Here is a 15,241-nt window from a genome sequence, read left to right on the forward strand (position 1 = left end):
TGGACTCCTGCTTGCTCTGCTCCTCCTGCAGAGCCTGGTCCCGCCGGGGCACCAGCGCCTGCACCTGAGCACCCGGATACGGGGATGCCGTGGGCATGGGGCCGGTGGGGCAGGGATGGGGGCAATGGGGAAGGGATGGGGGCGGTGGGGCAGGGAGGGGGGCAATGGGGAAGGGATGGGGGCAATGGGGCAGGGAGGGGGGCAATGGGGAAGGGATGGGGGCGGTGGGGCCGTGGAAGGCATCAGCATGGGACGGGTGGAAGGTTCCCATGGAAGAGTTGGGATCTTGGGAAGCAATGGGCCCAATGGAGAAGGCCTCGATGAGCTTTACCCCATGGAAGGGGTCTCTATGGGTTCTCCATGGATCCCAACCCAAGGGGTTCTCCATTGAGCCCAACCCAAGGGGTTCTCCATGGATCCCAACCCAATGGGTTCTCCATTGAGCCCAACCCAAGGGGTTCTCCATTGAGCCCAACCCAATGGCTTCTCCATGGATCCCAACCCAAGGGGTTCTCCATTGAGCCCAACCCAAGGGGTTCTCCATTGATCCCAACCCAAGGGGTTCTCCATGGATCCCAACCCAATGGCTTCTCCGTTGAGCCCAACCCAAGGGGTTCTCCATGGATCCCAACCCAATGGGTTCTCCATGGATCCCAACCCAATGGCTTCTCCATGGATCCCAACCCAATGGCTTCTCCGTTGAGCCCAACCCAATGGCTTCTCCGTTGAGCCCAACCCAATGGCTTCTCCGTTGAGCCCAACCCAATGGCTTCTCCGTTGAGCCCAACCAACGAGTTCTCCATTGAACACAACCCAACCAAGGGGTTCTCCATGGAGCCCCCCCGGAGAGGAAGGGCTTTGGGCTGGATGGAAGCCTCCAATGGAAGAGCTGGGATCTTGGGAAGCAATGGGCTCGATGGAGAAGGCCTGGATGAGCATTTCCCTACGGATGGGTCTCTATGGGTCAGGACTCCATGGCCATCGAGGTCCTTTCCATCCCAACCCCATGGTTCCATGGGGCCTCCCACCACGGGACGGGTGGAAGCTTCCCATGGAAGAGTGGGGATCCCGGGAAGCAACGGGCCCAATGGGGAATGCCTGGATGAAGCTGCCCTACGGATGGGTCTCTATGGGTCAGGACTCAACCATGGAGCTTCCCACCACGGGACGGGTGGAATCTTCCCATGGAAGAGTGGAGATCCCGGGAAGCAAGGGGCCCGATGGGGAAGGCCTGGATGAAGCTGCCCTACGGAAGGGTCTCTATGGGTCAGGACTCAACCATGGAGCTTCCCACCACGGGACGGGTGGAAGCTTCCAATGGAAGAGTGGGGATCCCGGGAAGCAAGGGGCCCGATGGGGAAGACCTGGATGAAGCTGCCTTATGGAAGGGTCTCTATGGGTCAGGACTCAACCATGGAGCTTCCCACCACGGGACGGGTGGAAGCTTCCCATGGAAGAGTGGGGATCCCGGGAAGCAAGGGGCCCGATGGGGAAGGCCTGGATGAAGCTGCCCTACGGAAGGGGCTGGCTCTGCCCCCCTCACCCGCTCCCACTTGGAGTTGATGATGTGTGGGGTGACCGAGGTGTAGGGGTTGCTCCCGGCCCCCTTGATCCCATGGAGCTCCCCGATGCGCTGCGCTTCCCGTTGGATGCCCAGGATGGCCTCGCGCTCCTTGTCCGCCTCCGGCAGCGTGGCCTTGAACTGGTCGTGCGCGGCGATGAGGCCCTGCCGAGGACACCCCCACTTCCATGGGCACGGGCTCACCCGTGGGGCTGAGCCCGACCCCGCCGCCGAGCCCTTCCCACCTGGATCTCCTCGATGGTGTGCACGATGAACATGTCCTGCAGGTCCTCCATGGCGCTCTCCATCCAGTTGTTGAAGGGCGCTGCTCGCTTGGCGTACTCCAAGTGGAGCTCGTCGATGCTCTCCAAGTGCTTCTCCGTTTGCTGCCAGGGAGCCAATGGGGGGGGGTTAAGAGCTCCAGACCCCATTGGGAACGTGGGGTGGGACCCACCGGCACGCATCCCGCTCACCTCCAGGGCTTCCCTCCGGCTGTGGGTCAAGGAGCCCAGCACGTCCCATTGGTCGCAGATCTTCTGGCACCGCGCGTTGACGCTGGGCGAGTCGTGGTAATCCAGCTCGCTGCGGTGGGGCGGGGGGCAGGAATAAGGTGTGGGGAGGGAGGGGGGTGCCCTATGCAATGGGGAGAAGCCCATTGCCGGGGTACCCCGGGAGCAACAGGGGCTCCGGTCACGGCCTTGGCTCGCGCTGGCCCCCTTTAGGGATGGATGGAGCCGCGTTACGCCATGGGGAAGGACAACGGGAGCGGCGGGACTGGAGCAAGGCCCCCTAGGGAAGGTTCCCTATGGGTCAGAACCCCATGGGCACCCAGGGCCCTTCCATTCCAACCCCATCCCCAGGGTTCCATGGGGCAGATGGAGCCCTCGACCATGGCATGGGGGGAAGCCTCCAATGGAAGATTTGGATGGGAGGAGGAACCTTCCTTCGGAGCACCTAAGGCCAGGTTGGAGCAATGCCCCCTAGGGAAGGTGTCCCTATGGGTCAGAACCCCATGGGCACCCAGGGCCCTTCCATCCCAACCCCATTCCCATGGTTCCATGGGGCAGATGAAGCCTTCCACCATGGGAAGGTTGGCTCCCAATGGAAGACTCGGATGGGACACGGGGTTGATGGCGAAGGCTTGGAGGAACCTTCCTTGGGAGCACCTGAGGCCAGGTTGGAGCAATGCCCCCTATGGAAGGTGTCCCTATGGGTCAGAACCCCATGGGCATCCCCGTCCCTTCCATCCCAACCCCATCCCCAGGGTTCCATGGGGCAGATGGAGCCCTCGACCATGGCATGGGGGAAACTCCCAATGGAAGACTTGGATGGGACACAGGGTTGAGGAACCTTCCTTTGGAGCACCTAAGGCCAGATTGGAGCAATGCCCCCTATGGAAGGTGTCCCTATGGGTCAGAACCCCATGGGCATCCCCGTCCCTTCCATCCCAACCCCATTCCCAGGGTTCCATGGGGCAGATGGAGCCGTCGACCATGGCATGGGGGGAAACCTCCAATGGAAGACTTGGATGGGAGGAGGAACCTTCCTTGGGAGCACCTGAGGCCAGGTTGGAGCAATGCCCCCTATGGAAGGTGGCCCTATGGGTCAGAACCCCATGGGCACCCAGGGCCCTTCCATCCCAACCCCATTCCCATGGTTCCATGGGGCAGATAAAGCCTTCCACCATGGGAAGGTTGGCTCCCAATGGAAGACTCGGATGGGACACGGGGTTGATGGAGAAGGCTTGGAGGAACCTTCCTTGGGAGCACCTGAGGCCAGGTTGGAGCAATGCCCCCTATGGAAGGTGTCCCTATGGGTCAGAACCCCATGGGCACCCAGGGCCCTTCCATCCCAACCCCATCCCCAGGGTTCCATGGGGCAGATGGAGCCCTCGACCATGGCATGGGGGGAAGCCTCCAGTGGAAGACTTGGATGGGAGGAGGAACCTTCCTTTGGAGCACCTAAGGCCAGGTTGGAGCAATGCCCCCTATGGAAGGTGTCCCTATGGGTCAGAACCCCATGGGCATCCCCGTCCCTTGCATCCCAACCCCATTCCCATGGTTCCATGGGGCAGATGAAGCCTTCCACCATGGGAAGGTTGGCTCCCAATGGAAGACTCGGATGGGACACGGGGTTGATGGAGAAGGCTTGGAGGAACCTTCCTTGGGAGCACCTAAGGCCAGGTTGGAGCAATGCCCCCTATGGAAGGTGTCCCTATGGGTCAGAACCCCATGGGCATCCCCGTCCCTTGCATCCCAACCCCATTCCCAGGGCTCCATGGGGCCGTACTTGAGCTCCTGGGCGATGGCCGCGATCTGCTCCACGCGGTCCTGGTGCGCGGCCAGGTCGCTCTCGAAGGCCTCGTGCTTCCGGAGCAGGGCCTTGATGTCGGAGAGCGAGGCCGCCTCGAAGTCCTTCTGCTGCAGCAGGGCCTCCTTCCCTGCGGACACGGGGCCGTCAGCACGGAGCCCAGAGCCCTTCCCCTCCATGGAGAACCCCTTGGCTGGGTTGGGTTCAGTGGAGAACCCAATGGGTTGGGTTGGGTTCAGCGGAGAACCCAATGGGTTGGGTTCAATGGAGAACCCATTGGGTTGGGTGCAATGAAGAACTCATTGGTTGGGTTGGGATCAATGGAGAACCCAATGGGTTGGGATCAATGGAGAAGCCATTGGGTTGGGTTGGGATCAATGGAGAAGCCATTGGGTTGGGTTGGGATCAATGGAGAACCCATTGGTTGGGTTGGGTTCAATGGAGAACCCATTGGGTTGGGTTGGGATCAATGGAGAACCCATTGGTTGGGTTGGGTTCAATGGAGAACCCATTGGGTTGGGTTGGGATCAATGGAGAACCCATTGGTTGGGTTGGGTTCAGTGGAGAACCCAATGGGTTGGGTTCAATGGAGAAGCCATTGGGTTGGGTTGGGATCAATGGAGAACCCCTTGGTTGGGTTGGGTTCAGTGGAGAACCCAATGGGTTGGGATCAATGGAGAAGCCATTGGTTGGGTTGGGATCAACGGAGAACTCATTGGTTGGGTTGGGATCAACGGAGAACCCACTGGGTTGGGATCCTTGAAGAACCCATTGGTTGGGATCAATTGAGAACTCATTGGTTGGGTTGGGATCAATGGAGAACCCGTTGGGTTGGGATCAATGGAGAACTCACTGGTTGGGTTGTGTTCAGTGGAGAACCCATTGGGTTGGGATCAATGGAGAACTCCTTGGTTGGGATCCATGGAGAACCCATTGGGTTGGGATCAATGGAGAACTCCTTGGTTGGGTTGTGTTCAGTGGAGAACCCAATGGGTTTGGATCAATGGAGAACTCATTGGTTGGGTTGGGATCAATGGAGAACCCATTGGTTGGGTTGGGTTCAATGGAGAACCCATTGGGTTGGTTCAATGGAGAACCCATTGGGTTGGGATCAATGGAGAACCCATTGGGGTGGGTTGAGTTCAATGGAGAACCCATTGGTTGGGTTGGGTTCAATGGAGAACCCATTGGGTTGGGTTGGGTTCAGTGGAGAACCCATTGGGTTGTGTTCAATGGAGAACCCTTTGGGTTGGGTTCAGTGGAGAACCCATTGGGTTGGGTTCAATGGAGAACCCATTGTGTTGTGTTCAATGGAGAACCCATTGGGTTGGGTTCAGTGGAGAACCCATTGGGTTGTGTTCAATGGAGAACCCATTGGGTTGGGTTCAATGGAGAACCCATTGGGTTGGGTTCAATGGAGAACCCATTGTGTTGTGTTCAATGGAGAACCCATTGGGTTGGGTTCAGTGGAGAACCCATTGGGTTGTGTTCAATGGAGAACCCTTTGGGTTGGGTTCAGTGGAGAACCCATTGCGTTGGGCTCCACGGAGAACCCATTGGGTTGGGTTGGGCTCCGTGGAGAGGCAATGGAGGAACCACTTGAGGCGGAACTCACTGGGCTTCGAGGGCCCTTCCAAGGCATCCCCCGGGACCCCCCCGGCGCCGGTACCTTCGGTCCAGGCCTCGTGGATGGACGCCTTCTGCCGGAACTTCTCGGCCAGGTGGTCGAGGCGCTCGAGGCGCCGGATCTCGTTCAGGAGCCATTCCTCGTAGCCCTTCTCCGCCTGCTCCAGGCGCTGCCAGCCCGTGTTGATGTCCTGCGGCACGCAACGGGTGGGCACGCGCCCAGCGTCATCACCATCATCATCATCATCATCGTCATCATCATCAATCGTCATCATCAATCATCGTCACCATCATCATCATCATCATCATCATCATCATCATCAATCGTCATCATCATCATCATCATCATCATCACCATCATCTTCATCATCATCATCATCAATCATCATCAATCATCAGCAGCAGCATCATCATCTTCAGCAGCAGCAGCAGCATCACCATCATCATCATCAATCATCACCATCAATCACTGTCACCATCATCATCAATCATCGTCATCACCATCATGATGGTCATCACCATCATGATCAATCATCATCATCATCATCAATCATGGTCACCATCATCATCAATCATCATCATCATCATCATCATCAATCCTCATCACCATCATCATCATCATCAATCATCAGCATCATCAATCATCATCAATCATCGTCACCATCACCATCATCATCAATCAATGGTGGCAATGGCATCACTGCTGTGGTGTCCCCTCCTTCCCACCACCATCATCATCCCCATCACCCATTGATGCTTCTTCTTCTCCCCACCATCATCATCCTCCTCACCCATTGATGCTCCTTCTTCTCCCCCCTATCACCCATTGATGCTCCTTCTTCTCCCCATCCCCACCATCGTCCTCCTCACCCATCGATGCTCCTTTTGTCACCATCATCATCATCCTCACCCATTGATGCTCCTTCTCCCCATTCCCACCATCATCCTCCTCACCCATTGATGCTCCTCTTTCTCCCCATCCCCATCACCCATTGATGCTCCTCCTTCTCCCCATCCCCACCATTGTCCTCCTCACCCATTGATGCGCCTTCTTGTCACCATCATCATCATCATCATCCTCCTCACCCATTGATGCTCCTCCTTCTCCCCATCCCCATCACCCATCGATGCTCCTTCTTCTCCCCATCCCCACCATCCTCCTCCTCCTCCTCCTCACCCATCGATGCTCCTCCTTCTCCCCATCCCCACCATCATCCTCCTCACCCATTGCTCCTCCTTCTCCCCACCACCCCCTTCACCCCCCAACGCCGGCCTCACCATCCCTCCTCCTCCTCCATCCTCCGCCCCGGCTCACCGCCACCATGCGTCCCTCGGAGGGCATGAACGCGGGGCGGTTGCTGAGGCGCAGCTTGGTCTGCAGGGTGTTGAAGTTGATCTCGAGCTGCACCTTCTCGTGCACCTTGGGGGGCTTGTGCACGCGGCGGTAGTGCCGGAACTCCTCCAGCTTCTGCTGCATCTCCTGCAGCGTGCGCTGCGGGCTGCGCGCCTCCAGCCACGGCAGCGTGCGCTGGATCCACTGCAGCAGCTGCAACGGCACCGACACGGCAATGGCGATCAACGGGGGTCAGTGGGGATGGAGGGGGATCAGTGGGGATCAATGGGGATGGAGGGGGATCAATGGGGATCAATGGGGATCAATGGGGATGGAGGGGGATCAATGGGGATGGAGGGGGAGAGGTGTGCTGGATCCACTGCAGCAGCTGCAACGGCACCGACACGGCAGCGGCGATCAACGGGGGTCAGTGGGGATCAGTGGGGATCAGTGGGGATGGAGGGGGATCAGTGGGGATCAATGGGGATCAATGGGGGATCAATGGGGATCAGTGGGGATCAATGGGGATCAAGGGGGATGGAGGGGGAGAGGTGCGCTGGATCCACTGCAGCAGCTGCAACGGCACCGCCACGGCAGCGGGGATCAACGGGGATCCACGGGGATGGAGGGGGATCAATGGGGATCAGTGGGGATCAATGGGGGATCAATGGGGATCAGTGGGGATGGAGGGGGAGAGGTGCGCTGGATCCACTGCAGCAGCTGCAACGGCACCGACACGGCGGCGGCGATCAACGGGGGTCAGTGGGGATCAATGGGGGATCAATGGGGATCAGTGGGGATCAATGGGGATCAGTGGGGATCAGTGGGGATCAATGGGGATGGAGGGGGATCAATGGGGATGGAGGGGGAGAGGTGCGCTGGATCCACTGCAGCAGCTGCAACGGCACCGACACGGCGGCGGCGATCAACGGGGATCCACGGGGATCAGTGGGGATGGAGGGGGATCAATGGGGATGGAGGGGGATCAGTGGGGATCAAGGGGGATCAACGGGGATCCACGGGGATCAGTGGGGATCAAGGGGGATGGAGGGGGATCAATGGGGATGGAGGGGGATCAATGGGGATCAATGGGGATGGAGGGGGATCAATGGGGATCAATGGGGATGGAGGGGGATCAATGGGGATGGAGGGGGATCAATGGGGATGGAGGGGGATCAATGGGGATGGAGGGGGAGAGGTGCGCTGGATCCACTGCAGCAGCTGCAATGGCACCGCCACGGCAATGGGGATCAGTGGGGATCAATGGGGATCAATGGGGATCAATGGGGATCAATGGGGATCAATGGGGATGGAGGGGGAGAGGTGCGCTGGATCCACTGCAGCAGCTGCAACGGCACCGACACGGCGGCGGCGATCAGTGGGGGATCAATGGGGATCAGTGGGGATCAATGGGGATCAGTGGGGATGGAGGGGGATCAATGGGGATCAGTGGGGATCAGTGGGGATCAATGGGGATGGAGGGGGATCAACGGGGATCAATGGGGATCAATGGGGGATCAATGGGGATCAATGGGGATGGAGGGGGATCAATGGGGATCAATGGGGATGGAGTGGGATCATGGGGTGGGGATGGAGTGGGATGGGTGGGGATGGGGGGGATGGGGATGGGATAGCAATGGGGATGGGGGGGGAGAGGTGCACTGGATCCACTGCAGCAGCTGCAACGGCACCGGGTGGGAAAGGGAAGGGGATGGGGTGAGGATGATGATGAGGTGAGGATGATGATGAGGTGGGATGGGGATGGGGTGGGGATGGGATGGGGATGGGATGGGGATAGGGATGGGATGAGGATGGGGATGGGGATGGGATACGGGATGGGATGGGGTGGGGTTGGGGTGAGGATGATGATGGGGTGAGGATGGGATGGGGGGGATGGGGTTTGGGTGTGGATGGGGTGGGGGGGATGGGATGATGATGATGATGGGATGGGGATGGGATGGGGATGGGATGAGGATGATGATGATGGGATGGGGATGGGATGATGATGATGATGGGATGGGAATGGGATGGGGTTGGGATGAGGATGAGGATGATGGGATGGGGATGGGGATGGGGATGTGGGGGGACGGGTGCCGGTGCCTCACATCCGACGCCAGTTTCTCGTAGTCCTCCATGAGGAGCTCGTTCTCCTGGTTCACGGCCAGGACCTTGCAGATCCGGTTGGCGGCCGTCTCGGCCTGACAGGAGCAGGAGGAGATGGGGATGAAGGCTCCATCCCATCCCCATCCCAGTCAAACCCAGTTAAACCCAGTTCAAACCCAGTTCAAACCAGTTCAAACCCAGTTCAAACCCAGTTAAACCCAGTTAAACCCAGTTCAAACCCAGTTCAAACCCAGTTCAAACCCAGTTCAAACCCAGTTCAAACCCAGTTCAAACCAGTTCAAACCAGTTCAAACCCAGTTCAAACCCAGTTCAAACCCAGTTAAACCCAGTTAAACCCAGTCAAACCCAGTTCAAACCCAGTTAAACCCAGTTCAAACCAGTTCAAACCAGTTCAAACCCAGTTCAAACCAGTTCAAACCAGTTCAAACCCAGTTCAAACCAGTTCAAACCCAGTTAAACCCAGTTCAAACCAGTTCAATCCCAGTTAAACCCAGTTAAACCCAGTTCAAACCCAGTTAAACCAAGTTCAAACCAGTTCAAACCCAGTTAAACCCAGTTAAACCCAGTTCAAACCCAGTTAAACCCAGTTCAAACCCAGTTAAACCCAGTTAAACCCAGTCAAACCCAGTTCAAACCCAGTTAAACCCAGTTCAAACCAGTTCAAACCAGTTCAAACCAGTTCAAACCAGTTCAAACCCAGTTAAACCCAGCTCAAACCCAGTTCAAACCAGTTCAAACCCAGTTAAACCCAGTTCAAACCAGTTCAAACCCAGTTAAACCCAGTTAAACCCAGTTCAAACCCAGTTAAACCAAGTTCAAACCAGTTCAAACCCAGTTAAACCCAGTTAAACCCAGTTCAAACCCAGTTAAACCCAGTTAAACCCAGTTAAACCCAGTTCAAACCCAGTTAAACCCAGTTAAACCCAGTTCAAACCAGTTCAAACCCAGTTAAACCCAGTTCAAACCCAGTTCAAACCAATTCAAACCCAGTTCAAACCCAGCTCAAACCCAGCTCAAACCCAGTTCAAACCCAGTTCAAACCCAGTTCAATCCCAGTTAAACCCAGTTAAACCCAGTTCAAACCCAGTTAAACCCAGTTCAAACCAGTTCAATCCCAGTTAAACCCAGTTCAAACCAGTTCAAACCAGTTCAATCCCAGTCAATCCCAGTTAAACCCAGTTCAAACCAGTTCAAACCAGTTCAATCCCAGTCAATCCCAGTTAAACCCAGTTCAAACCAGTTCAAACCAGTTCAATCCCAGTCAAACCCAGTTCATCCCCGCTCACCTTCTGTGCCCCCGAGAAGGCGTGGTAGAAGCAGGACACGTAGGTCATGATGGCCTTCTCGTCCGGCCGCAGCGTGCCCACGATGTCTGTGGGGAGAGGGAGCAGTGGGGTGAGCCCCACAGCGACCCACAGCGACGGGGCTGAGCCCCACAGCGACCCACAGCAACGGGGCTGAGCCCCACAGCGACCCACAGCAACGGGGCTGAGCCCCACAGCAACGGGGCTGAGCCCCACAGCAACGGGGCTGAGCCCCACAGCGACCCACAGCAACGGGGCTGAGCCCCACAGCGACCCACAGCAACGGGGCTGAGCCCCACAGCAACGGGGCTGAGCCCCACAGCAACGGGGCTGAGCCCCACAGCGACCCACAGCAACGGGGCTGAGCCCCACAGCAACGGGGCTGAGCCCCACAGCGACCCACAGCAACGGGGCTGAGCCCCACAGCGACCCACAGCAACGGGGCTGAGCCCCACAGCGACCCACAGCGACGGGGCTGAGCCCCACAGCAACGGGGCTGAGCCCCACAGCGACCCACAGCGATGGGGCTGAGCCCCACAGCGACCCACAGCAACGGGGCTGAGCCCCACAGCGACCCACAGCAACGGGGCTGAGCCCCACAGCGACCCACAGCGACGGGGCTGAGCCCCACAGCAACGGGGCTGAGCCCCACAGCGACCCACAGCGATGGGGCTGAGCCCCACAGCGACCCACAGCAACGGGGCTGAGCCCCACAGCGACCCACAGCGACGGGGCTGAGCCCCACAGCAACGGGGCTGAGCCCCACAGCGACCCACAGCGATGGGGCTGAGCCCCACAGCGACGGGGCTGAGCCCCACAGCAACGGGGCTGAGCCCCACAGCGACCCACAGCAACGGGGCTGAGCCCCACAGCGACCCACAGCAACGGGGCTGAGCCCCACAGCAACGGGGCTGAGCCCCACAGCGACCCACAGCGACGGGGCTGAGCCCCACAGCGACCCACAGCAACGGGGCTGAGCCCCACAGCAACGGGGCTGAGCCCCACAGCGACCCACAGCAACGGGGCTGAGCCCCACAGTGACCCACAGCAACGGGGCTGAGCCCCACAGCAACGGGGCTGAGCCCCACAGGGACCCACAGCGACGGGGCTGAGCCCCACAGCGACCCACAGCAACGGGGCTGAGCCCCACAGCAACGGGGCTGAGCCCCACAGCGACCCACAGCAACGGGGCTGAGCCCCACAGCGACCCACAGCAACGGGGCTGAGCCCCACAGCGACGGGGCTGAGCCCCACAGCGACCCACAGCGACGGGGCTGAGCCCCACAGCGACCCACAGCAACGGGGCTGAGCCCCACAGCGACCCACAGCAACGGGGCTGAGCCCCACAGGGACTGCAGCTCTTCCATGGTGGCCAATGGGGCCACCTCCATGGTTGGACCTCCTTGGGTTGAGGTCTTCTTGAAGACCTCTATGGCCAAGAGCTGGCCACCACGGTGGCTCTTCCATTGCTCCACCTCCATGGTTGGACCTCCTTGGTTGAGGTCTTCTTGAAGACCTCTATGGCCAAGAGTTGGCCACCAAGGTGGCTCTTCCATTGCTCCACCTCTATGGTTGGACCTCCTTGGTAGAGGTCCGCCAAAAGACCTCAATGGCCAAGAGGTGGCCACCATGGTGGCTCTTCCATTGCTCCACCTCTATGGTTGGACCTCCTTGGTTGAAGTTCTCCCAAACACCTCAATGGCCAAGAGGTGGCCACTGCGGCGGCCCTTCCATGGTGGCCAATGGGGTCACCTCCAAGCTTGGAGTCCTTAAGACCTCTACGGGCAAGAGTTGGCCACCACAGTGGCTCTTCCATGGTGGCCAATGGGGCCACCTCCATGACCCCACGTCAATGGTTGGACCTCCTTGGTTGAGGTCTTCTTGAAGCCCCCCATGGCCAAGACTTGGCCATCGCGGCAGCCCTTCCATGGTGGCCAATGGGGCCACGTCCATGGTTGGACCTCCTTGGTTGAGGTCCTCTTGAAGCCCCCCATGGCCAAGACTTGGCCACCGCGGCGGCCCTTCCATGGTGGCCAATGGGACCACCTCCATGGTTGGACCTCCTTGGGTTGAGGTCCTCTTGAAGCCCCCCATGGCCAAGACTTGGCCACCGCGGCGGCCCTTCCATGGTGGCCAATGGGACCACCTCCATGACCCCACGTCTATGGTTGGACCTCCTTGGTTGGGGTCCTCCCGAAGCCCCCCATGGCCAAGAGTTGGCCACCACAGTGGCCCTTCCATGGTGGCCAATGGGGCCACGTCAATGATTGGAGCTCCTTGGTTGGGCTCCTCCCCATGGCAAGCGCCGGCCCCTCACCCTCGGCGTCGAGCATCTTGGGGATGTCCAGGTACTTCTCGGCCACCTCGAAGGCGTTGTTGAGGTTGGTGACGGGGTCGTCCTGGGGAGGGCAGGGCCGTTGGGCATCCCAATGGGGGGGGTGTCGACATTCCCAATGGGGGAGGTGTCGGCATTCCCAATGGGGTTGGGGGGTGTTGGCATTCCCAATGGGGGGGGGTTGTTGGCATTCCCGGGGGGCGGGGCTGTCGGCATTCCCAATGGGGGTGGGGGTGACATTCCCAATGGGGGTGGATGTTGGCATTCCCAATGGGAGGGGTGTTGGCATTCCCAATGGGGGGTGGGACGTTGGCATTCCCAATGGGGGGGGGGGATGTTGACATTCCCATTGGTTGGGGTGTGGCATTCCCAATGGGGGGGGGTGACATTCCCAATGGGGGGGGGGTTGTTGGCATTCCCAATGGCTGGGGGTGACATTCCCAATGGGGGGGGTGGATATCGGCATTCCCAATGGTTGGGGGGGGGGGATGTGACATTCCCAATGGGGGGGGGGGATGTGACATTCCCAATGGGGGGGGGGTGACATTCCCAATGGGGGGGGTGGATATCGGCATTCCCAATGGTTGGGGGGGGTGACATTCCCAATGGGGGGGGGGGGATGTGACATTCCCAATGGGGGGGGGTGACATTCCCAATGGGGGGGGGGGGGGATGCGGCATTCCCAATGGGGGGGGGGTGACATTCCCAATGTGGGGGGGGGATGCGACATTCCCAATGTGGGGGGGGGATGCGGCATTCCCAATGGGGGGGGGGATGCGGCATTCCCAATGTGGGGGGGTGGCATTCCCAATGGGGGGGATGCGGCATTCCCACCTTGCGGAGCTTGTCGTACTCGATGAGCTCCGGGCGGTGGCGGTGGATGAGCGCGTTGAAGGCCAGCCCGTCCTTCCAGCTGCGGCCCCACGGCACCGGGGGCAATGGGGCAGGTTGGGGGCAACGGGGCCTGGGGGGGGACCCTGCCCGGCCACCCCCTTCCATGGACCCCATGGATCCCACCCATCCCCTTCCATGGATCCCACCCACCCCCTTCCATGGACCCCATGGATCCCACCCATCCCCTTCCATGGATCCCACCCATCCCCTTCCATGGATCCCATGGATCCCATCCATCCCCTTCCATGGATCCCACCCATCCCCATGGATCCCATCCATCCCCTTCCATGGATCCCATGGATCCCACCCACCCCCTTCCATGGATCCCATGGATCCCACCCACCCCCTTCCATGGATCCCACCCATCCCCTTCCATGGATCCCATTCACCCCCTTCCATGGACCCCATGGATCCCATCCACCCCCTTCCATGGATCCCACCCATCCCCATGGATCCCATCCACCCCCTTCCATGGATCCCACCCATCCCCATGGATCCCATCCATCCCCTTCCATGGATCCCACCCATCCCCTTCCATGGATCCCATGGATCCCATCCATCCACTTCCATGTATCCCACCCATCCCCATGGATCCCACCCATCCACGTCCATGGATCCCATCCACCCCCTTCCATGGATCCCATGGATCCCACCCACCCCCTTCCATGGATCCCACCCATCCCCTTCCATGGATCCCATTCACCCCCTTCCATGGACCCCATGGATCCCATCCACCCCCTTCCATGGATCCCACCCATCCCCATGGATCCCATCCACCCCCTTCCATGGATCCCACCCATCCCCATGGATCCCATCCATCCCCTTCCATGGATCCCACCCATCCCCTTCCATGGATCCCATGGATCCCATCCATCCCCTTCCATGGATCCCACCCATCCCCATGGATCCCACCCATCCCCTTCCATGGATCCCATCCACCCCCTTCCATGGATCCCATGGATCCCACCCACCCCCTTCCATGGATCCCACCCATCCCCTTCCATGGATCCCACCCATCCCCTTCCATGGATCCCATGGATCCCATCCATCCCCTTCCTTCCATGGATCCCACCCATCCCCTTCCATGGATCCCATGGATCCCACCCACCCCCTTCCATGGATCCCATGGATCCCACCCATCCCATTCCATGGATCCCATCCATCCCCTTCCATGGATCCCATGGATCCCACCCATCCCCATGGATCCCACCCACCCCCTTCCATGGACCCCATCCACCCCCTTCCATGGATCCCATGGATCCCACCCATCCCCTTCCATGGATCCCACCCATCCCCTTCCATGGATCCCACCCATCCCCTTCCATGGATCCCATCCATCCCCTTCCATGGATCCCACCCACCCCCTTCCATGGATCCCACCCATCCCCTTCCATGGATCCCACCCATCCCCATGGATCCCACCCACCCCCTTCCATGGTTCCCATCCATCCCCTTCCATGGACCCATCCCCTTCCATGGATCCCAGCTCCCTTCCCCCCCATTCCCAGTTATCCCAGGAGCTCCTCCCCCCCATTCCCAGTTACCCCAGGAGCTCCCCCCCCATTCCCAGTTATCCCAGCACCCCCCGGTCCCAGTTACCCCAGGAGCTCCCCCCCCATTCCCAGTTACCCCAGGAGCTCCCCCCCCATTCCCAGTTATCCCTTCCCCCCCCATTCCCAGTTATCCCAGCACCCCCTGTTCCCAGTTACCCAGGGACTCCACCCCCGTTCCCAGTTACCCCAGGAGCTCCCCCC

General features: G+C 59.6%; 1 protein-coding gene across 1 annotated transcript in view; it reads right to left on the minus strand.

The window, feature by feature from the left end:
• Positions 1 to 13,503, minus strand: part of LOC134156930 (alpha-actinin-4-like) — a gene marked incomplete at its 3' end in the record, with an annotated part of 19,267 nt that extends 5,764 nt beyond the window's left edge. Inside the window, exons 1-11 of the mRNA XM_062605357.1 lie at positions 13,428 to 13,503; positions 12,576 to 12,657; positions 10,241 to 10,326; positions 8,936 to 9,028; positions 6,813 to 7,043; positions 5,541 to 5,688; positions 3,851 to 4,001; positions 2,035 to 2,143; positions 1,807 to 1,947; positions 1,544 to 1,726; positions 1 to 64 (exon numbers count right to left, since the gene is read on the minus strand). The exon at positions 1 to 64 is cut by the window's left edge and continues 71 nt beyond it. Of these exons, the coding sequence (XP_062461341.1) occupies positions 1 to 64; positions 1,544 to 1,726; positions 1,807 to 1,947; positions 2,035 to 2,143; positions 3,851 to 4,001; positions 5,541 to 5,688; positions 6,813 to 7,043; positions 8,936 to 9,028; positions 10,241 to 10,326; positions 12,576 to 12,591 (1,222 nt within the window). The remainder of the gene's footprint in view (positions 65 to 1,543; positions 1,727 to 1,806; positions 1,948 to 2,034; positions 2,144 to 3,850; positions 4,002 to 5,540; positions 5,689 to 6,812; positions 7,044 to 8,935; positions 9,029 to 10,240; positions 10,327 to 12,575; positions 12,658 to 13,427) is intronic.
• Positions 13,504 to 15,241: the final 1,738 nt, after the last annotated feature.

This window comes from Pezoporus occidentalis, unplaced genomic scaffold, assembly GCF_034315485.1.
Source record: "Pezoporus occidentalis ecotype Australia unplaced genomic scaffold, CSIRO_AGI_Poc_V1 ctg910, whole genome shotgun sequence".
Lineage (NCBI taxonomy): Eukaryota > Metazoa > Chordata > Aves > Psittaciformes > Psittacidae > Pezoporus > Pezoporus occidentalis.